The 25,262-nt window shown below is 37.3% G+C and overlaps 1 protein-coding gene across 4 annotated transcripts in view; it reads right to left on the bottom strand.

Annotated features, from left to right (window-relative positions):
* dennd4c (DENN/MADD domain containing 4C) overlaps positions 1 to 25,262 on the bottom strand; it is a 214,285-nt gene that overhangs the window by 118,843 nt on the left and 70,180 nt on the right. For all 4 annotated transcript variants that reach the window (XM_084404122.1, XM_084404123.1, XM_084404124.1 and 1 more), the window contains exons 3-12: positions 24,279 to 24,531; positions 14,977 to 15,046; positions 12,759 to 12,928; positions 12,253 to 12,494; positions 11,119 to 11,185; positions 10,042 to 10,100; positions 8,721 to 8,865; positions 8,201 to 8,376; positions 7,936 to 8,036; positions 7,591 to 7,809 (exon numbers count right to left, since the gene is read on the bottom strand). In XM_084404122.1, coding sequence (XP_084260248.1) covers positions 7,591 to 7,809; positions 7,936 to 8,036; positions 8,201 to 8,376; positions 8,721 to 8,865; positions 10,042 to 10,100; positions 11,119 to 11,185; positions 12,253 to 12,494; positions 12,759 to 12,928; positions 14,977 to 15,046; positions 24,279 to 24,531 — 1,502 coding nt within the window. The remainder of the gene's footprint in view (positions 1 to 7,590; positions 7,810 to 7,935; positions 8,037 to 8,200; positions 8,377 to 8,720; positions 8,866 to 10,041; positions 10,101 to 11,118; positions 11,186 to 12,252; positions 12,495 to 12,758; positions 12,929 to 14,976; positions 15,047 to 24,278; positions 24,532 to 25,262) is intronic.

The raw sequence follows: 25,262 nt of genomic DNA, 5'->3' as shown, positions 1-25,262 counted from the left end.
GCAACCACCCAAAAGACCCTAGCAACCACCCAAAATATCCTAGCAACCACCCAAAAGACCTAGCAACCGCCTAGCAACCACCCAAAAGACCCTAGCAACCACCCAAAACACCCTAGCAACCGCCTAGCAACCACCCAAAAGACCCTAGCAACCACCCAAAATATCCTAGCAACCACCCAAAACACCCTAGCAATCGCCTAGCAACCACCCAAAAGACCCTAGCAACCACCCAAAATATCCTAGCAACCACCCAAAACACCCTAGCAACCGCCTAGCAACCACCCAAAAGACCCTAGCAACCACCCAAAACATCCTAGCAACCACCCAAAACACCCTAGCAACCGCCTAGCAACCACCCAAAAGACCCTAGCAACCGCCTAGCAACCACCCAAAAGACCCTAGCAACCACCTAAAATATCCTAGCAACCACCCAAAAGACCCTAGCAACCGCCTAGCAACCACCCAAAAGACCCTAGCAACCACCTAAAATATCCTAGCAACCGCCTAGCAACCACCCAAAAGACCCTAGCAACCACCCAAAATATCCTAGCAACCGCCTAGCAACCACCCAAAAGACCCTAGCAACCATCAGAAATATCCTAGCAACCGCCTAGCAACCACCCAAAACAGCCTAGCAACCACCCAGAAAACCCTAGCAACTGCCTAGCAACCACCCAAAAGACCTTAGCAACCACCCAGGACACCCTAGCAACCACCTAGCAACCACCCAGAACACCCTAGCAACCGCCTAGCAAAAAACGTTCTGCTCCAAACTTTCTCAAGCCAACTTAAAGTTTGTCTCGACGAACTTTCGCATCTAGTTATTATTATTATTATTATTATTCCGAGACTAAAATTTCTATATGAAACTCGTCCTAGAGCTTTAACTCTACATACTCCAAACTCGGCTCAGACACTGACACTGTTCTGACTCGCGTTGCTTTATCTTTTCAGACTGATCGGACTTACGGTTTTCCTACAAATGACGATCAAAACTCGGAAAAACTCCCATTGACTTACATTGGGGAGTTCTAAAAAATTCAAATCCAGATTCAAACTCGCCAACCGACAAAAATTCAAATCTAAATACCTTGAAGACTAAACCAAACTGCCGTTCTATATATATTAGCCAATGAAACTCATTTAAACTAATAAACTCTAATCTCATACATTTATAAACTAATTAACTTAAATTTAATAACTAATTAACTAATAAACTCATGAATTCATAGACTTATGAACTCTTAAACTCATAAATTAATAAACTCTGAACTGTAAACTCATTTAAACTTATAAACTCTAAACTCAAAAACTCATACACTTATAAACTCATCAGTTTATACACTTATAAACTCTAAACTCATAAACTCTGAGTGTGTGTGTGTGTGTGTGTCTGAGTGAGTGTGTGAGCGAGGTAGTCTGTGAGTGTGTGTGTGTGTGTGTGTGTGTGTGTGTCTATCTAACTTATTTATCTATCTATCTCTCTGTCATAAACTTCAAACTACTTTAAACTTCAAACCAATTTAAACTTCTTAAGTTTAAAGCTCCCAGCTCCCAAGCAACTCCATAGCAACCAAACTTGAGTACCCTAGCAACCGTTTTGCAAGACCTATATCTCTGTATCAGAACATCGTATAGAGATGAGGTTTGGCTCTTTTGACTCATGCTAGCAAACAGCACTTCCAACATGCTACATATGCTAGCAGTGAATAGCTACATGCTAATAGCGATTAGTTAAGTGTTAAATCATGCCAAGATCATGCTAAGAACTCTATAAAAACTCCATAGTAACCATCTGTGACAACTACCAACCACCTAGTAACACCATATCAACCGCCCTGAATACCATAGCAACCCCCCAGAACACCCTAGCAACCGCCTAGCAACCACCCAAAAGACCCTAGCAACCACCCAGAACACCGTAGCAACCACCCAAAAGACCCTAGCAACCACACAAAACACCCTAGCAACCGCCTAGCAACCACCCAAAAGACCCTAGCAACCACCCAAAACACCCTAGCAACCGCCTAGCAACCACCCAAAAGACCCTAGCAACCACCCAAAATATCCTATCAACCGCCTAGCAACCACCCAAAAGACCCTAGCAACCACCAGAAATATCCTAGCAACCGCCTAGCAACCACCCAGAATATCCTAGCAACCACCCAAAACAGCCTAGCAACCACCCAGAACACCCTAGCAACCACCCAAAAGACCCTAGCAACCGCCTAGCAACCACCCAGAACACCCTAGCAACCTCCCAAAAGACCCTAGCAACCATCCAAAAGACCCTAGCAACCACCCAAAAGACCCTAGCAACCGCCTAGCAACCACCCAAAAGACCCTAGCAACCACCCAAAAGACCCTAGCAACCGCCTAGCAACCACCCAAAACACCCTAGCAACTGCCTAGCAACCACCCAAAAGACCCTAGCAACCACCAAAAATATCCTAGCAACCACCCAGAATACCCTAGCAACCACCTAGCAACCGCCTAGCAACCACACAAAAGACCCTAGCAACCGCCTAGCAACCACCCAAAACACCCTAGCAACCACCCAAAATACCCTAGCAACCGCATAGCAACCACCCAGAATACCTTAGCAACCGCCTAGCAACACCATAGCGACCACCCATAACATCCTAACAACCACCTAGCAAAAAACTTTCTCAAGCCAACTTAAAGTTTGTCTCGACGAACTTTCGCATCTAGTTCGCTACTGCTAGCCTGTTAACGCGCCACCCGTGCGCTCAGCTGTTTTATTTATTTATTTTTTCTCTCGCGCGCTCGCGCCTTTGAGTTCATAAAAGCTCAGGTAAGTAATAATCAGTCAACAAACACGGTGAGTAATGTCTTGTCCTGTTATTGTCACCTGCACTTCATGTCACATGTTTAGCATAGACTTCTCTGTTGGCAATGTAGGATTTATATGTGATAAATGTAAGGAGACAGTTAGGCTGACAGAGAAGATTTCAGAATTAGAGACACGCATCCAAACTTTAATTGAGGATAGTAAGAGTGCTAGAGCTTTAGATACTATTTTGGATGCGCCTAGCATAGTGAACTCTTTACATGATTCGGTTCCAGCTGAAGTAGTGCCTGAGCAGCCGGGCAAATGGGTGACAGTGAGGGATCGCTCTAGTCGCGGATCAAAAAACCACTCTTCCGTTCCGATTACCACAACAAATCGATTTGCCCCGCTCAGTGAAACACCCACTGAGAATTCTGTTGATTGTGCCCTAGTAATTGGTGATTCGATCACACGGAACGTGAAAATAGAGACACCAGCGAACATAGTCACATGTTTGCCGGGAGCCAGAGCGCCTGACATCAAAGCAAATTTAAAAGTGCTGGCTAATGCTAATCGTAAATTCACTAAGATCATTATTCATGTCGGCACTAATGATGTTCGACTCCGCCAGTCGGAGATCACCAAAATTAACATTAAAGAGGTGTGTGAACTTGCAAGTACGATGTCAGGCACTGTAATTTGCTCTGGCCCCCTTCCTGTTCGCAGGAGTGATGAGATAGTTAGTAGATTGTGTTCACTGAATCGCTGGCTGTCTGAGTGGTGTCCGTGTAATAATATAGAATTCATAGACAATTGGAAAAGTTTTTGGGGCAAACCTGACCTGTTGAAAAGAGATGGTATTCATCCCTCCTGGGATGGTGCTGCTCTTCTATCTAGTAATATGGCTCATAGTCTTAGAGCTCAAACATGACAAATTGGGCACCAGGTCAGGAAGCAGACAGACTGGCTAAACCGACCGTCTGCTAGCGGCCTCGCGTCACCCAGGTCAGATAAATCCTATCACATAGAGCCTCTTTCACCTAGCTATCATCATATAGAGACTGTGTCTGTTCCCCGATTTTGGAAATCCAAAAAATGTTTAAACCTATCTAAGGTTAAAAATTTAATTGATGTTCAACAAATAAAAAACAGCTATAATACAGATGAGCAAATGCTAAAGATTGGGTTGCTGAATATTCGATCGCTTACTTCAAAAGCACTCATTGTTAATGATATGATTTCAGATAATAACCTAGATGTGCTGTGTTTGACAGAAACCTGGCTAAAACCAAACGATTACATTACTTTAAATGAGTCCACCCCGCAAGATTACTGTTATAAACATGAACCTCGTCTGAAACGCAAAGGGGGTGGTGTTGCTGTAATTTATAGTAATATTTTCAAAACCACTAAGAAATCAAGTTTCGAATATAATTCTTTTGAAGTGTTAGTGCTTAATGTAAAAATATATAGTAAAAATGATAAATCACGTTTGAGATTTGTGCTGGCTACTGTATACAGGCCACCAGGGCACCATACAGACTTTATCAAAGAATTTGCGGACTTTCTATCAGAGTTAGTATTGGCTGCAGATAAAGTACTAATTGTTGGTGATTTTAATATACACATCGATAATGAAAAAGATGCATTGGGTTTGGCATTTAAAGACATTGTAAACTCAATTGGAGTTAGACAACACGTGTCAGGACCTACTCATCGTCGTAATCATACTCTAGATCTAATATTATCACATGGAATAGATGTTGATGCCGTTGAAATTCTGCAGCAGAGCGATGACATCTCAGATCATTATCTAGTCTCGTGTAAATTACATTTAGCCAAGGCTGCAAAGCCGACTCCGTGTTACAAATATGTTAGACCTATCACTTCTGCTACTAAAGATTGCTTTATTAATAATCTTCCTGATCAGTTTCATCATTTTAGCATCCCGGATAGCTTAGAAAAACTTGATATTGCAACAGAAACTTTTAACTCTCTCTTTTCCAGCACTTTAGACACAGTTGCTCCTTTGCGCTTAAAGAAGATTAAAGAAAATAATCCAACGCCATGGTACAACGAGCACACTCAGGCCCTTAAGAGAGCAGCCAGAAAAATGGAGCGCAACTGGAAGAAAACTAAATTAGAGGTATTTCGCATTTCATGGAAGGAGAGCTCGATTGCTTACAGAGAGGCTTTAAAAGCTGCTAGATCTGCTTATTTTTCAAACCTATTAGAAGAAAATAAACATAATCCTAGGTATTTATTTGAAACAGTGGCTAAACTAACGAAAAAGAAAGCTTCAAACACAGAAGGTTCCAAGCAGCACAGCAGTAATGACTTTATGAACTTCTTCACTTATAAGATTGATAATATCAGGGATAAAATTATAACTATGCAACCGTCTACTACAGTATCGCATCAGGCAGTGCATTGTAGTCTCCCTGAGGAAAAATTTGATTCATTCATTGCTATAGGAGAGGAAGAATTTACTAAACTCGTTAAATCATCTAAATCTACAACATGTATGTTAGACCCTATACCGACTAAGCTAATGAAAGAGATGCTTCCAGAGGTCATAGATCCTCTTCTTAATATCATTAATTCCTCTTTGTCTCTAGGATACGTACCAAAAAACTTTAAGCTGGCTATGATTAAACCGCTTGTTAAAAAAATGCAACTTGATCCTTCAGAATTAGTCAATTACAGGCCGATCTCGAATCTACCCTTTCTGTCAAAGATACTAGAAAAGGCAGTATCTTCACAACTATGTTCCTTTCTAGAAAGAAATGATATCTGCGAGGATTTTCAGTCTGGATTTAGACCATACCATAGTACTGAGACTGCTCTCGTTAGAGTAACAAATGATTTGCTCGTATCATCCGATCGTGGTTGTATCTCTCTATTAGTGTTACTCGATCTTAGTGCTGCGTTTGACACCATTGACCACAACATTCTTTTAAATAGACTAGAAAACTATGTTGGCATTAGTGGAATTGCACTAGCATGGTTTAAATCATACTTATCTGACCGTTATCAGTTTGTAGCAGTAAATGAAGAGATGTCTTATCAATCACAAGTTCAGTATGGCGTACCACAAGGCTCAGTACTAGGACCGCTGCTGTTCACTCTGTACATGCTGCCATTAGGAGATATCATTAGGAAACATGGAATTAGCTTCCACTGTTATGCCGACGATACTCAGCTCTATATTTCTTCAAAACCTAACGAAACTTACCAATTCACTAAATTAACAGAATGCATAGCTGATATAAAAAATTGGATGACTCGTAATTTCCTACTTCTAAATTCTGAAAAAACAGAGATTCTTATTATTGGACAAAAAACTTCCTCACGTAATAACCTAGAATACTGTCTAACACTTGATGGCTGCTCTGTTAAGTCTTCGTCGTCGGTTAGGAACCTGGGTGTGCTCTTTGATACTAATCTTTCATTTGAAAGTCACGTGTCTAGTATCTGTAAAACCGCATTTTTCCATCTTAAAAATATATCTAAATTACGTCATATGCTCTCATTGACAAATGCGGAACAATTAGTCCATGCGTTCATGACCTCAAGGCTAGATTATTGTAATGCTCTACTGGGTGGTTGCCCTGCACGCTTAATAAACAAACTACAGCTAGTTCAAAACGCAGCAGCTCGAGTTCTTACCAGAACCAGGAAGTATGAGCATATTAGCCCGGTTCTGTCAAAACTGCACTGGCTCCCTATTAAACATCGCATCAATTTTAAAATATTGCTGATTACTTACAAAGCACTAAATGGTTTAGCTCCGCAGTACTTGAGCGAGCTCTTAACGCATTATAGTCCTTCACGTCTATTGCGATCTCAAAATTCCGGCCAGTTGATAATACCTAGAATATCAAAATCAACTGCTGGCGGTAGATCCTTTTCCTATTTAGCACCAAAACTTTGGAACAGCCTTCCTACCATTGTCCGGGAAGCAGACACACTCTGTCAGTTCAAATCTAGATTAAAGACACATCTCTTTGACATAGCGTTCACATAATACATTATAGACTTCTATAATTCAATATTAGGCTGCATAGATTAGGTCAGCTGGAACCGGGAACACTTCCCATAAATCCTGATGTACTTGTTACATCATGAGAAGAATGGCATCTACGCTAATTTTAGTGTCTTTGTTTATCCCAAGGTTTTCCCGCAGCCTGCCGGATCCAGGCCGTTTCCAGATCTGATGAAGGACCTTCGCCTGGACCCGGTGTCAACACAGTGCTGAAGGGCCAACTAGTCTCTCCCTATGGAGGATCCCTTTCCCACTCTCCAGATAACGCGTCGTCGGGAAAACTCAATTTGCGTATCTACCCCGAATTGATAAAATAAAATAAAATTCTGAATCAAAACTATAAGGAAACACCAGTAATTTGTTTAGGTTTGGTTTGTAGGGAATTCCAAACCTGCACACATATATTCAAACGCACATAACTATAGAACCCGTTCTTAATGCGCATCTGAACGCCATCAGTGTTTCTCACAGGTTCGCGTTTAAAGTCTGTGTAGAGAGAATGGTGTCGTCTTGGCGGCCCTAATTTAAAAACAAATGATCGTTGCGACGGAAGCGAATCAATCAAAACTAACTTTAGCTGGAAAATAACTTTATTGAAGAACCGCTATAAAGCCAAAACAATCTTACGTTAAATTATACATTTATCTCTGTAAAGCTGCTTTGAGACAATCTACATTGTTAAAAGCGCTATATAAATGAAAATGACTTGACTTGACTTGACTAGACAGGTCCACTATTCAGCTGTAGGAGTTACCTTGCAGGTCATAGAGTGAGTCTGCAGCAGTAGCTTTATCAGAAGGTGCCTGTGTGATGGGTTTGAGGTAGGTTCGGTAGCCCTTCAGTATGGAGGCCATAAAGCGCAGGAACACCTCTTGGATCTCCATCTCTAACTCCGTCTTTTTTTTATGCCAGGTGAAGTCTGCCTCGATAGGGGTCATCTCCACTGCCAAGCCTTCAAGTGCTTCACGCCGAACTGTATGGAAACAAATGCTCAAATGCTTCTTTTTTTTTGGAAAGAATTTTCTGATATTTTTGAGATGCAGCAGAGGGCAATATTTTCAGTGAATAATAAAGCTATAAAGGTGAAAGGAGATCTTACCAGTGGCAAGCTGCTGGTGCAGGTTTCCCAGAGAGTTGATAAGACTTTTGCAGGGCTTCTTTGGGAGATTCTTCCAGTTACTGTGTTTTTTTTCATCAAACCTAAAACAAACACATTGCAAATATGAAGGGGAAAAAAGGCAGAAAATAAGCATGCCTAAAAAAATTATAATAAATAAATAAATAAATAAAATAAAATAAAATAAAAAGCACAAATAGAGCAGTAAATTCCCAAATGTTAAATCTTATAGATTGAGGGTGCTCACAAGTATATAGTGTTGGTGTCCAAGTCCACACAGACCACGTCGGGTGGGGGATCGTAGAGGTCAAAGTATCTAGAGTCAACACCCACAATGAAGGGACATGGTGCGTTGAGGACCCCCGCCAGAGACAGAGGGCAAAGAGGGATATACGGACACTGCCACTGGAATGGGAAGATCATCTGGAAGGAGTATGATAATGATGATGATGTCCTACTTATTCAATAATATAAAAAAATAATAACACACACACACACACACACACACACACACACACACACACACACACACACACACACACAATATACATATACACAGACTACCATAATCTGGCATACTTTACTAGGACTATACAGCATCACTACATCACTGTGATCAGGGTACCTAAATCTGAATCTTTAGAATGCTTTATAAAAATAAATGCAAATGTTTTTTTCAGTGAAATATTGTAAAAGTGTAACAGTGGCTTAACTGTTCAGTGAATTTACCCTAAAGTATTTTTATTTATTTTTTACCAAACACTCACCGCCACAACGGCCTCAGCCACTCCAGTCAGTACAGCTGGTCTCAGAGAGTGCAACAGGATCTTACTTTCCAGCAGGACAAAGTGTAGTAGTGTGGCACAGTTTTCTGGGCCCAGATTCATGAGCAGTGTACCATAGTCTGCTCCACTGAGAATGGAGAAGAGGAAGAGAGAGAATAGTCTACGTAACCAAAAAATCAGATGCTAATTTTACAGAAGTGGTTTTAATTGGTGGAAGAAATACATTTTAATAACATTTTGTAACATGTCGCCTGCCGCTTTAAATGCTCAATCTCTTTAAAAGGTGGATTCTGATTTGGCTGTTCATCAGCTGTAAAAATAATTCTGAAAGTGATTCCATTGATATCGTTCCTGTGTGTCATTATTGTTACAGCTGTGATATGGAATTCCCAATTTCCATGGAATTAGAACGATTATTAAAAAATTTATTAGTTTTCATTATAGTTATCAACCTTAATGTGAACAGGCCTTGACAGTGGAACTACTGTTCAAGGAAGAACTTCTGATTATGTGCTGCCAGTGTAATTTCGATGTTTGCTCCATGTAATCAGTCATTTGTGGATAGTTATGTAATGTGTGAAAGCTACCAAGATTACTGGCTATAACTTTGCACTGACAAGGTTGATAAGCAATTTTATCAAACTAATCTCATGTTAACATGCATAATATTTCATTCATGAGACTATTTTGAAAACCTTTTAAAGTCTATCTCGATGCAATGCTTGCCCCATAGACTTCCACTGTAACACTTACAGTAGTTATGAATACAAATAATTTCTATAATGTTCCACAGAAGAATTTTATTTTATATGTTTACAGAATTTGCACTTTTGGGTGGACAATCCTTCTCTGATCTTTAGATAGTAAAACCACCACCACTCCACCTTGAAGAGAAAACTACCGGTAATGTGTGCTGCCATAGTTTCATAATAAACTGAAAATATTGTTTACACTTCTAATAATGACATAAAAGGTCTCTAACATTGTGTTCTGTGCATTGCTTTAGCAGAGCATCTGTCAATCAAGCTAAAAGCAAAATCATGGAATGGATTAATGTACTTTTCAAAACGCCAAAGGCTGTGCTCTATTTATATAGTATATATAGTATATAAGTATATAGTCAGTTGTGCAATGTGATGTCAAAGTGGGACCCCATAATATTACAAAGTTCTGTGGGAAGCAGCCCATGAAAGTGTCCAAACAAAAATGAATCAATTAAATTCAAGTAAATGCCACTTTGTTTCATATTTCATTATCTAAAGCAACAGTATGTCTATTTCTCAATCACACAGAAATAATTTACCTTAATGGTAAAGGTGTACAAACAGGTTGGGACAGGATTAAGGTGTCATGTGCTGACAGCTTGTCGGACGGAAAAAACAAAACAAATATATGATTACAGAAGACTTGAGCAATAACTAAATAAAATGTAAAAACAATTATATACATATACATATACATATATATATATATATATATATATATATATATATATATATATATATATATATATATATATATATATACACACATATATATATACACATATATATATATACATATATATATATACACATACATACATACACACACATATATATAGATATATAGATATATACATATACATACATATATAGATATATACATATACATACATATATATATATATATATATGTATGTATATGTATATATCTATATATATATATGTATGTATATGTATATATCTATATATCTATATATATGTGTGTGTATGTATGTATGTGTATATATATATATATATATATATATATATATATATGTGTATATATATATATACACACACACACATGTATATACAGTATATATACAGTATATTATTACACAACACATATTTAACATTTTAAATGCTGTATTCAATAAACCATGAATATTACCCAATATGCATTTCTCTCATTGAGGAACTTGCAAAATAGCAGGGTGTTCAAATACTTATTTTCCTCACTGTGTATATATATATAACATACACATATATATATATATATATATATATACATACACACATATATATATATATATATATATATATATATGAAGAGTTCAGATGCAAAAGCCTCTAAGTGCCATCTGAAATTTTCTTCTAGAATGATCATTTTTATAAAGCTTGTATATTTAAGGTCAATAATTTCACTTAAATGGCAATGCAAATGACCTATTAATTGTCATTTAAGTGAAATTACTTTACTTAAATATACAAGCTTTATAAAAATTATCATTCTAGAAGAAAATTTCAGATGGCACTTAGAGGCTTTTGCATCTGAACTCTTCATATATATATATATATATATATATATATATATATATATACACACATGTATATATAAATATAAAGACAGTCCTCACCTGAACCAGTATTCTTGGCCTCTGAGGTGAAGGGAAAGAGACATTGTGCATGAAGTGGGATATGTGTCTGAAAAAAACAAAAGTAGTAAATATTAACCCAATTCGTATCTCGATATCACAGTCAAACAATTAACAGTTTTGTTAAAAACATGGATAGGTGTTTTACTGCTAATACATATATACTGATATAACAGCTGCAAAGCTAATCCCTAACAACATTAATTATGTATTGGTGTAAGTGTCAGTTATAGACAGCAATAGTTACTGTGAACTCTGATGTTCACTCAAAAAAAAAAAAATCTAAACGTTGTGAGCTGTCTATGTAGGCTGCATTTTAAGGCCTTATAAACACACTCCTGATTAAAAGGCTTTTACAAAAAGTAGGAATTGCGACAAGCTAAGTAAATATAAATCCAATAAAAATAAATCCAGTATAGAGTATATCACTTTAAATCCAAGATGGTGGACAAAGAGAGAGAAATCTTGATTATAAATATTTCATTAAACACTACAAATTGTCAATAAATTTTTTTTATCTAAATAAATCTGTACTATTTCACCCAATGTTTTCGTGCTGTGTATTTTTATGATTATTAGACTACTGTATAATTAGTTTAGTAACATGTTAATGTAAAATTCTATTAGAATTATATTGTGTCAGACACACACAGTAACAATCTATGCACAGCATTTCAAATCAGTCACTTATGAGGTTCCATGATGGGTTATGCTGTCTTGGAAGAGAATTGCCTATGTCCATTAGGTTTTGGATTCAGACTGTGCAAAATACTATTATTGTCATTTAAAAAAAAAAAGTAGATAACATTACTGAATATAAAATAGCTGTGTCCCAATTAGGGCTGCACGATTTGGGGAAAATGTCATTTTGCGATTATTGAGGTCAATATTGCAATATGCGATTGCGATATAATAAACAAATGGTTTCATGAGTCAATTTGCATAGGGCAGACCGTCGCATTTAACAACGCACAGTTTTGACCTTCGCAGACTTCAAAGGCTTGGCCTTTCCTGCTTCGAAGCATGCAGCCTCTAAATTGGGACACAGTTAAAGTGTACTGTTTAACACAAAAGTCACAAAAGTGAACTACAGTTGAAGTAAGAATCTGTTTGTACTTCTCAATGGGCAGAGGGTTGACTCCATTGGCTGACAGCTTGTAAAGGAACATGAGGAATTTCTTGAACGACTCAAAGAAAGGCCAGCGGGACAGTAGGCAGATGCACTTGTTGGTGTTGACAGTGCGGTTTGGTATGACCTTTTTTTCCACAGTGGAGACCAGACCCAGCTGGATCTTCTGTTTCTCACTGAGGCCGTCCACAGGATATGGCTCATAGAACTGTATTCCAGCTCCATACACCTGCAGATGAAAAAAGAAATAGGACCTGATGAAGCACAGAAACTTTTTATAAAACTACTTTTGTAATTCAAACCTATGTCATCAATTAATCCTGAACAGATTTAGGTAGAATTTAATGTCTTCCAGCTAACTAAGGTGCTGTTAAGGAATGTAATACGTCACCACAATTAAAAGAATGAAGAAAGCACATTTGATAATTTTGCACTTCACACATTTAGCTAAATGATAATAGGATCATACTAACATCAAGGCATTTTACTCTACCTTTTCCCCATTGGAGTTGGTGAGGACAAATGTGGAGAAGATGGGTAAAGGGTAGCGTGTGCTAGGAGCCCAGCACTCAATATTGGCCCCCATAGGCAGGCAAAAGAGGGGTACAGACTCAGAGAGGGGAAATGACTCATAGTCCTCCTCAGGATAACGAAAGATCAGACCTTTAAATGCAAAGTTTTATTAGAAACAATGTGTTTAAATGTGTGCCATGTTTCTAAAATTAGGAAGTATCTTTAGTATCCTGGCTTATAGTATCAGCATTTGAATTATGATGTTGTAAAAAAAAAAAAAAAAATCATCTTGAAAGTGATGAGACAGGAAGTTTTGTTTCTCAGTGATTAACACAATGGCATGTGACAGGAAGTGATGTAACATGGAGATAAAGAAACCAGCTGTTTGCAGACAGAAAGTAAACTATGACAAACTAGGATGAAAGGTCATGACTACCATACTGAAGCATGAACGCATTCAGCCCCTTAACTAACACATCAAACAAACATAATTAATGAGCACAACGATGTATTGAATATATGAAGAGTGCGTAACATTTTTAAAGGAGGACTTTCAGACACTGTTTCACAGAGACCTGGAAACGTTTCACAGAATTGTATTAGGAAGACAGACTGCTTTTTACAAACCATTGCACATATATGTTTTCTATAAAATGAAGGCTGCTATATGCTTAATCAATTTTTTTTTTTTTTGCAGAGTTAGTGTTCATTTTCAGGAAATCTAAGTGGAGTGCCGTTTACTGTGAAATAGCAGTGGTGATTAGGGTTGCCAACTTCAGAAAAGAAAAATGCAGGACAATCGTGGTTCTTTACAGGAAAATAAGGGACACTCAAAATATTTGTACTGTAGCCTATCAAACAGTATATGCCATTTCAGGTTCGTATGTGTTTAAAAGGTTATCAGACATAAACACATTTGTTTTGCTTAACCTATTTATGTACAATTTAATTCTAAAACGAATTTTAAGGTCACACAAAAAAAGTCACATTACACACAAACCATAGTTCAAATTAATAGCATTTATTTGAAATAGAAAGCTTTTGTAACATTATACACTACATTTTAAAGAAATTAAAGAAAGTAATAGCCTACTTTTATTCAGCAAGGATGCATTAAAGTAATCAAAAGTGACAGTAAAGACATTTCTAATGTTACAAAAGTTTTTTATTTCGGATAAATCTACTTTGAACCTTCTATTCATAAAAGAATCCTGATTTTTTTTTTTTACATTAATAATAATCAGAAATGTTTCTTGGGCAGCAAATCACATCAGCATATTATTCCCTCAGGAAGATTTCATGTTTTCTTGCGTGGCTGGATGTTGGACTCATGAACAATAATCACGTTGTTTGAATTCGTTAAAACTGATTTGCCGAAATCAAAACCCGGTCGGACAGTCAAATCAAGTCAAGTCATTTTCATTTATATAGCGCTTTTAACAATGTAGATTGTTCCAAAGCGGCTTTACATTGATAATAGGAAATTAAAGTAACAGAGATTGTTTTGGCTTTAGAGCAGCTCTAGAATAAAGTTATTGTCCAGCTAAAGTTAGTTTGACTGATTCACTTCCGTCGCAACGATCATTAGTTATTAACTTAGCTAACACGACACTGTTTTAACAGAAAACTCTTAAGTTCTTTCTGCGCAAACTTCAAAAACGCGAACCAGTGAGAACGTGACAGTGAAAGGGATTTGCCAGCGCGAGTCTAGATCGAACCGGGAGCGACCAGACAGCAGAGGATTCTGTTCGCAAATCAAACAATGATTTGTCCCAAAAGAATAATTAATGCTCAATTTAGAGTTTGTTCTTCGTATGGTCTATGAGTGTGGACTGTGATTGGATGATGACTGGTGTCGTGATCATTCTCAAGTGTCATGTTGCTGTTGTATCAGTCAGTGCGTGGTTAGATCAGCGTAGTAGTCAATAAACGGGACAAGGGAGGTCCCATACGGGACAAATAAATTAGGCCCAATATACAGGACGTCCCGGCTAATTCGGGACAGTTGGCAACCCTAGTGGTGATATTTACAAGTAGGCCTATTTTTTTAGAGCACTGTCAGAAAGATTCTGACAGCTAAAATCAAACACCTGAGATCAAAGAAATGAACAAATAAATGGAGGGAGAGAGACGGAGGGAGAGAGACAGAGAGAGAGAAAGAGGCAGAATCAGAAATAGAGGCAGAGATGGAGACTTACCAGCCTTATAAGGGATGGAGTTGGAGGCGGACACTGACTTCTTGTAGCACAAAAACACACTCGATCCCCACTGAGAATGAAAAAAACAAAACAAAACAAAAACAGAGAAAGAATACATTAACTGAATTACATTCATTTAATGTTATGTATATAATACTGTGAGCAAATGTTATACAGTACAAGGACAGTATAAATTGTTTGTACAAAGGCTGAACAGCTAGCAGGCTAGCAGCACACGAAACTGAAGAAACCAATAATAATTAAAGCTGCAAGCAGCATTTATCGGGGTTCAAGCTATTAAGGCCTTTAAGGTTTTTAAGCACAAAAGCATCAAAAGTAAGTTTTATTTAGCAAGCATGTAACCACTGACATAATAGATGGAAAAGACCATTTACAGCCAATACAGGCAATGTACCATAGGAAATATATGGTTTTAAAGCTTTTTAACAGTTATAGCGCCACCTATGGTCCGACCTCCATAAAATTTGGCATGTTTGTTAATGATGTTATGTCACATATGCTCACCAATTTTTGTGAAGTTCTGAGTTTTCATTTAGGATTTATAGGATTTTTAATGTATTTTGCCACGCCCATTTTATAAATGACCCTATTACAGCCATCCAAATGCAAAAGTTCAACTTTTTTTGATAATTATTGATCTAGAGAGCCCATAGAATTTTCCTAGACTGGTTTGGTTCCGATCGGGCGAAAAACCTAGGACTAGTTCGCAAAAGTAGGTTTTTAACATGTTTACGAATATTTAATGAACGGTTTGATTGACAGCAATGGTTCTTGAGGCAAAGTTGTTCAGCATGAGCAGATCTATCAAATGATATGCATATTGTGTGGATGAGTGTAACACCACGTGATTACAGAGCCATAAAACTCGTTAGCACCAACTAGTGGCCAATTTCTTTCAAAATTCTTACAGTATTCTAAGGCCATGAGTCGAACATGCCCATCGAGTTTCGTTCCGATCGGCCTTCGTTAACCTTGTCTAATAGGTGCTCAACTTCATTGGCCAATGGCGGCCATGTTTTTTGAGATACGCCAATGTCCTCATAGACATACATGGCACCTTGGGCCAAGACACTGCATACCAATTTTCAAGTCAATCGGACTAACGGTCAGGTGGTTTTCATGTTTTTTTCATGTTATAGCGCCACCTAGTGTTCAATTGCCGCGATTTTTTTACTGTGACCCCAGACTAAACCCCTACACATGTGTACCGAGTTTGGAGAAGATATCTCATTTACTTCTTGACTTATAGCCATTTTAGTAAAATAGGCTCCTCCCACAACCATTTACCACATTCTAGTATTATTTACTATGATTCTAGCATGATTTGTCATATTCTAGCATGATTTACCATGATATACTACATTCTAGTATGATTTACCATTGTTTACTGTGATTCTAGCAAGGTTTACCATAGTTTATCATAGTTTACCATGATTTATCATAGTTTACCATGATTTACCATGTTCTAGCATAGTTTACCATGATTTACCATGTTCTAGCATGATTTACCAAGATATACCACATTTTAACATGATTTACCATAGTTTAGTATTATTTACTATGATTCTAGCATGATTTGCCATATTCTAGCATGATTTACCATGATATACTACATTCTAGTATGATTGACCATTGTTTACTGTGATTCTAGCATGGTTTAACATAGTTTATCATAGTTTACCATGATTTATCATAGTTTACCATGATTTACCCTGTTCTAGCATAGTTTACCATGATTTACCATGTTCTATTATTATTTACCATTATATACCACATTCTAACATGATTTACCATAGTTTATCATGATTTATCATGGCTTACTATGATTTACCCTGTTCTAGCATAGTTTACCATGATTTACCATGTTCTAGCATGATGTACCATGATATACCATGTTCAAGAATGATGTACCAGGATTCTAGTATGATTTACCTTAATACACCACATTCTAGTATTATTTATTATGATTTACCATGTTTTTAGCGTGATTTACCATGATTTACCACATTGCTAGCAATTATGTGAAGTATCAGTACAAATCAAGTGATAAACTCTGACAAAATATGATTGTGCTACAATAGTAATTGTTATATAAGTGATTTTTTAGTGTCTTATTGTTATATAAGTGATTGTTAGTGTCTAATGAATGCAAAATCATATGTGAGTAGACTTCATTAATAAGTAGAATGGCCAGCAGAGGGCAGTAGAAGACCACATATTGGCTCACTTTCACTTTAAACTTCTTGATTTTCACCATTTTTCTGCACTAAAGCAAACCAGTTTTTCCATTTTAACTCCATAATGCATGTTTACACACACACACACACACACACACACACAAAGACAAATGTTGTTGTTTTTTTCAATGCTATTGGGATGTCATTATGAAAATATATTTGAATGTTCTATAAACATTTCACAAAGTCTTTGTAAGCTATTAATCAGATGTTCAGAATTTAGTCAGAAACCTAAGACTACACACACACATTCTGTTGTAGATACAGACATTTAAACTATATGATGTGATCAAACTGTTTTTTGCAAGTCTCCTTCAAGATTCAGATTCCTCAATGTGACACAAATGTCAGTAGTAATACTTCAATAGATTAATTTTCACTAAAGGTGATTGTAAATGTTAAAAGAGTGATTTTATAAAGTCTAAATATGAATTATAGAACAATATTAAATAGTATGACAAAATGACTATTTTAAACAGCAGGGGGAAGTAAAACACCACTTATTGGCTTAACATGCCATTATATTCATATCATTTTCACATTTTTAACTGTTATAGAGGCAAATTTTGTCCGATCTGTCTGAAAATGTTCATGCTTGTTTAGAGTCTTATGTCACATGTTCTGAGCATTCATTGAAGACATATAGGCTTTCAGATACACTTGGTCAAGGCCACATATTGAAGTGACCCTATTATAGCCATCCAAATGAAGTAGTTCAACTTTTTCTGATAATTATTGATCTAGAGAGTCCAGAGATTTGTACTGCACTAGTTTTGAACATTATGATATGAAAATTATTTGATCATAGATGAAACAGACCATTTGCAGCCAATACAGGCAATTTACCATAGGAAATATATGGTTTTAAAGTTTTCTAACAGTTATAGCGCCAACTATGGTCCGATCTCCATAAAATTTGACATGCTTGTTAATGATGTTATGTCACATATTCCCACCGATTTTTGTGAAGTTCTGAGTTTTCATTTATGATTTATAGGCTTTTTAGTGCATTTTGCCACACCCATTTTCTTTATGACCCTATTATAGCTAGGGATGGGCATTCGATTAAATTTTCTTAGTCGATCGTCGGGAGAATTAACGATCGACTATCGATTAATCATTCATATTTTTATATTGAAATTCATTATTTCTTTAACTTTTTATAAATTAAAAATGCAATGAAAATACAAAAATACAGTTTGTTTGTCCTCGATGAGATCTTTATTACAAGAAGATCAACTTGTGGCAGTGAAACTGGACGTTCGGTAGACTTGAAGATATGCCCTGCGGTGCTCTAAAACAGCGGAACCTGCAGCTGCGAGCCGGCGTTCTTAAACAGAGACCCATGGCCACTTCATCCGTTTTCTGTGATCGGATAGTTATCCGATCGTGAAAATACCAAATGTAAATGCCCTCCGAAACGCATTCGAGACGAAACTGGACAAGTGTAAATGCATCTGGTTGTTGAAACCACATATGTAAATTTGACTTATCCCAAAAATGCTAAGAAATAAACGTGTGAGAGCGTGTTATAGGCTATGTCATGTTATAGCCAGATATGACGACGCTACTTCAACACGCATCACCACAGATGAGCATCTATTCATCAAGCCAACGTGCAAACTATCGCAAATCAAAGTGAAAGTCATTCATCAACACACAATCATCTTCATTAAAAGTAAAGAACCGAAATGATCTTACCAGGGCTGTTGCCGCAATATCTTGTTGCGGTCTTTGATTTAGACATTTTCGCTGATGATCAATAAAATGCAGCTCATATCAGTTGCTTTCGGTGACGTGCAACAATTTAAATCTGCATATAGCGCGGAAATTCAAGATCGGATTTATATTCGTTTTGCAAAAACACATTTATGTGACCAGGTGTGGCCTAAATGGAATCGTTTTGATAATTCAGATAGCTATCCGATCTGAGAAAACGCATGACGTTCCCATAGAACTTCTGCACCAGTCTGATTTCTGTTGAGAAAGATAAGCATGTTGACATGATCTGGGATCAGACACGACCGCAACCTGGTGACAGCCAGTCCAGCCGCCGAAAACACCCGCTCTGAGGGGACTGACGTTGCCGGGATGCACAGGTAACTCCGCGAAAAAATTAATTCCATTGCTTCAAGACTCACACTCTATGCAACGCAACCTGCATTAGTTTAATCGATAACAAATAAACGTGATCGACGAAATTCTTAACGATCAATTATCGATCGTCGATTAATCATGCCCATCCCTAATTATAGCCATGCGAAAAATGCAAAAGTTCAACTTTTTTTTGATAATTATTGACCTAGAGAGTCCATAGAATTGTCCTAGACTGGTTTGGTTCCGATCGGGCGAAAAACCAGGGACTAGTTCGCAAAAGTAGGTTTTTAACATAATTACGAATATTTAATGAACGGTTTGATTGACAGCAATGGTTCTTGAGGCAAAGTTGTTCAACAAGAGGAGATCTATCAAATGGTATGCATTTTGTGACAATAAGTGTAACACCACGTGATTACAGAGCCATAAAACTCGTTAGCGCCAACTAGTGGCCGATTTCTTTTAAAATTCTTACAGACCTCTAGGGCCATGAGTAGAACATGCCCACCGAGTTTCGTTCCGATCGGCCTCCGTTAACCTTGTCTAATAGGTGGTCAAACTTCATTGGCCGATGGCGGCCATGTTTTTTTAGATACGCCAATGTCCTCATAGACATACATGACACCTTGGACCAAGACACTGCATACCAATTTTCAAGTCAATCGGACTAACGGTCAGGTGGTTAAAGCCTGTTTTATGTTTTTTTCATATTATAGCGCCAGCATGTGGCCAACCGCCGCGATTTTTTTTACTGTTACCTCATATTGAGCTCATACATATGTGTACCGAGTTTGGTGAAGATACCTCATTTACTTCTGGAGTTATAGCCATTTTAGTAAAATAGGCCCCTCCCACAACGTTCGTTTTGGCGCCCCTTAGCGTCCGTGAATCGAAATTTCGACTTTTTTTCGATAATTATTGATCTTCAGTCTCTAGAGAACATTTCTGCACTGGTTATGTTCCGATCGGGCGAAAAACCTAGGACTAGTTCGCAAAAGTAGGTTTTTGACAAAATTCTAAATGGCGGAAAATCTATCATGGCGAAAAAAAAAATCGGAGATATACGTTTTGTTCGCCAGGCGTCCAGCTTTCCACTGATATAAGACATTTGAGTCTATGACTTACGGTCTAGGAGTTATGAGCAGTTTCACGCTTTTGGTTGCTATAGCGCCACCTATGGGCCAATCGGGGTCATAATTTGATAACCTCTCCTCGATTTTTGTACTACCATCTGGCAAAGTTTCAAGTCTCCAGCACTTACGGTTTGGGCTGCACGATGCGTTTTACGGCGGAAGAATAATAATAAAAATCAGGGCAATTACAATAGGGTTTCAGCACTTCGTGCTTGAACCCCTAATAAAAATCCTTACAATAACAATAGGGTTTCAGCACTTCGTGCTTGAACCCCTAAAACTCAGGGCAATTACAATAGGGTTTCAGCACTTCGTGCTTGAACCCCTAAAAATCAGGACAATTACAATAGGGTTTCAGCACTTCGTGCTTGAACCCCTAATAAAAATCAGTACAATTACAATAGGGTTTCAGCACTTCGTGCTTGAACCCCTAATTAATGCTGCCATTGCCTTCATAATAACTTGAGTTGCTCTTGGGAGTATGATCCTACATCTTTGAGCTATTGACGGATCTTGGATCATAAGTTGAGAAGAAAATGATCTAGCTCTTTGGAGTGTGAAGTGCTGGACTGCTGTTTATTGTTTATTTGTAATTATGCTGACTTATATATTTAAACGTATTAGTTGTGCTTGCATAGAAAAGCATCACTATTGTTATCTCACATACTTATAATTATTATTAGTGGTCCCTGCAAAGCAAATGCTTCATATCTTTGAATCACAGTGTCCTGAACATTCCCAGAGACTTGGGGTGGTTCAGAACACCCTAGCAACTGCTTAGCAACCATATAGCAACATCCTAGCAAATTAGCAAACCACTGAGAATACTCTAGCAACTGCCTATCAACCACCCAAACCCCCCAGCAACTGCTTAGCAACCACCTCATACACCTTAGCAACTGCGTAGCAAAACATGCTACCAACATCTTAAAAAACCTAGAAACATGCTAAAACATGCTAGAAACATAATAGCAATGTTAAAACATGCTAGCAAACAGGTTACAAAATGTTGGAAACATTCTAACAACATGCTAGCCATGCTAACAAACATGTTAGAACATGCTAGAAACATGTTAACCATGTGATAAAACATGCTAGAAAGATGCTAAATGTGGTTAACAACATGTTAAAACAAACTAGCAGCGTACTAAAACATGCTAGCAATGTGCTAAAACATTTTCAGTAACATGCTGATACATTTAAAAAAAAAAAAAATCCATTGACTTGACAATGACAATATTGTACAAATGAGCCCCAAAATTAAGTTTTTGTTATGTATTAGCCTATGCATTTATTAGCATTTATTTCTCATGCTCTCTCCCACTAAAACTCTCCTTATTAGCCTAAACACAGGCTTTACCTCCCTACAAACATAAATTGTCACCGTTTACTAACCTGCAACTTCCCGAACACACACACAAGAAATTAAATACGTTCATCCCAAGCACCCAAGCAAAGGTTGGATATAGGCTTTATGAGTTTACTGACATATACATACAGCGTTTCACGGATGTTACATATCACATACCCTACCCTTAATTCGTCCTGGTTAACAATTTCAGTAAAATGCTCCAATAAGGTTTTCTTTCCTTCCTTCCTTTTTTGTTATAAATTCTCCTTTTCTAAATTTATCTCAGATCTGTTTAGCCTCCATTGCTGTTTAAACAAGTAACTGCACAACTGCGTATTGTAATGAGAGTCTGCAAATTAGTGCCTGATGAAAAATTAAGCTGTAAACTAGTTCCTATTTCCATTATTATGTTAGAAATCATTCTTATCAAAATAACTTCTGCTAAGCTTGTTTATATTTTTAGAACGTTATTAAGTTATTAAGCAATATTGTAGTTTTTTTCCTTTGCGTTTTATATAAAGACCACTAGGAGGGGCTCTAGGCATATGTTTTCCTTGATCAGTTTTCCCTGAAGAGATTATGTTGTTTTTGAAAATGAAAGTAAAAGAGTGATGCACTTTCATTTAGTTTAACAGTGAAATGAGAGTTCCGTGTCTTTATTAAAATCAACACATTAAAGGGCTGGTATAATGAAATGTAGAAAACATTTCTGAATGGTTAGTTGGTGAATTGATGTAGCTTATGTGTAGTTATCTAGTCATTGATTAGCATATTCTGTCTTGATAATCTATAAATCGCATCCCCGGGGGCGGGTTTATGTAAATTTTAGGGTTAGTGATGTCACTAACCCTGGAGGAATGTTGTGTAGTCCTTACCAGCCGTTTGTTGTAGTCCTTAAAAACAAATTTCTTTAAAAGAAAATATCTTCCTTTGCTTTGAACTTTGAGCATTGTAACTTTGCAGATGTTGTCTATGCTCAAACAGCAACATTACACACTAACTAAAGTTAGAAAAGTGAAATCATATTCAACTACCCCTTTAATGATTTATCTCTCATTGCCCCCCGACCCACCCGCATTAATTGGAATGTTATGTTTTTATTACTTTGACCGCCAGACCCACGGAATATCCGCAGTCTCCACGGATATAACCGTGATCCATGCATCACTGCAGTCAATATAGCGTTATGTCAAAATACTAATTTATTTAGTTTTAAGTGAAACCACTATAATCCTGACAGTATTCAATTTTTTTACAAAATACAACTGTAATCTGATTACTTTGTTTTTTGACATAACTGTAACGAATTACAGTCACCAGAGTTTTGTATCCTGATTACGTAATGCCGTTACATGTATTCCATTACTCCCCAACCCTGAATAAGGTGTATACTGAACTTGATAATTTAATATCACGTCTTAAGGCGAGACACGGCAGGCAAAAACATCGTTGTTTTTTTACTGGTCAATTTTGAGATTTGGGGATATTTGTCTTCAATAACACGTCTTCTTTCAGACTTGTGTTGAAAAAAAGTCCGAAATACACATTTAGGTCTTTTTTTTATTACACTTTGTCTGTTTGCGCCTGTAGATTTCTCATAAATTCAACAAAAGTTCGCGTTCTTAATCAACGTGCTGCTCCGCGATCTCTGCCGTCAGCCTGTCATCAGAAGCACCGTTAGGAAGCTCTCTCTGTTGTGTACAATCCTGTCGGATCCAAATATGGTCATTTCCTTTTTATCAGCAACCAATCGTGAAAGTAAAAGGGCTGAATGCGCAATCTCATTGGCTGATGAAAAATCTTTAAAGCCCGTTTTCTCAAAATGACTTTTCTCTCATTCTCCAAGTCCGAAATCTCCACTTCAGTAGCACCTATATACACCAAACTTTCCAGACTTGTACCTAGTTATATTATGAAGACATTTACAGAGGGATTTGTAAATATATTATTCCTAGCCTGATTTATATAACATTTTATTCCAAAAAACATGGCGAAAATCTTTTTTTTAAGGCTATTGACAGTATTTTCTGATTTACAGGATAACAAAAGTAGATATCCATAAATCCCTCTGTATTTTTTTTCCCATCTAATATGTGAACACAATGAAAAAATCATTTTTTAACCTGGCTTTATCCAATACTTAGATTTTTATATATGCAAATTAGTGCATATTTGATTAGATAATGCCTGATTTGCATATTTAAACATTAAATTACAGAAAACTTGTAATACATTTTTTTCTCATCTTAATGTAGGTAATCAACTGGGAAAGTTTCATGGTGATATCTGCTAGTTAAATTTAAAGTTAGTTAAAGTTATTTTTACCCTATTCACCTGTAGTGTCTCGCCTTAATATATTAAAGCCATGTAAGCTAAGCATTTTATTTTATTGACTTTCTATGGTGGAGAATTGCACAATGGACTATTTTGTTTTATATTATTTTGATCTTCAGGCCAACTCACCATGCCACAGTTGAGGTTCTTGTTCACCTTGCAGAAAGTATGAGGAGGAGTCTCGCCCTTGTTTGTGATGATGACGCAGATGTCTGTCACAGCCAGTGAGTTCTGGGGCTGGACTGGGTGCGCTCGGCGGTATGTGATGAATATGCGCTGAGATGTGGCAGAGCTGTTGTTGACGTTTGCACAGCGGCCAAACGGTGTGGCCTCAATGACTTCACAACCCTGAATGACACGCTCTTTACCCTCGTACAGGACCCTACAACAAAGAAGAAACACTGATCAGCAATTTAAAGGGTTAGTTCACCCAAAAATTCAAATTCTGTCATCATTTACTCACCCTTAAAGTCCCACTGTGGTGAAAATCAAGTTTTTAATGTTGTTTGTATGTCTATGTCGTGTTTTTAATGTGCTTTAAAGGGCACCTATTATGCCCCTTTTCACAAGATGTAAAATAATTCTCTGATGTCCCCAGAGTGTGTATGTGAAGTTTTAGCTCAAAATACCCAACAGATATTTTTTTACAGCATGTTTAAATTGTCATTTTTGGGGGCTCAGAAAAACATGCCATTTTAGTGTGTATCCCTTTAAATGCAAATGAGCTGCTGTTGCCAGCCCAAAAGGCGGAGCCTCACGAGCTCGCGCTCAGAGCCAGGACAATCTTATCTAATAATATCAAAACAGAAACTCTCAGTAGCGGTGTTCATTTTGACCCGGAGTCAGACAATAATGCCCACAGAGCCAGAGAATATATGCTGTATGGAGATAGAACAGGTATAGTTTAGTTTAATTACGGTTATAACTTATTTGTCATCTGCTTTTATCGACTATTAAAACAAGCCTGCAGTAGCAGACCCCATCCGAATGATGACCAAAATATACTGGAGAGGCGGTATTAACATTAAGTGACATGGCATCTGACGCACAGAAGCCATTGGCACATGTCACTATGCGTATTGGCACATCCGGTCTTCATTGGCATGTGCCAGT

The sequence above is a fragment of the Rutilus rutilus genome, assembly GCF_951802725.1.
Source record: "Rutilus rutilus genome assembly, chromosome: 3".
In the NCBI taxonomy this organism is placed as follows: Eukaryota; Metazoa; Chordata; class Actinopteri; order Cypriniformes; family Leuciscidae; genus Rutilus; species Rutilus rutilus.
The sequence above is the reverse complement of the archived record's forward strand: the minus strand, read 5'-3'. Positions and strand labels throughout refer to the sequence as shown.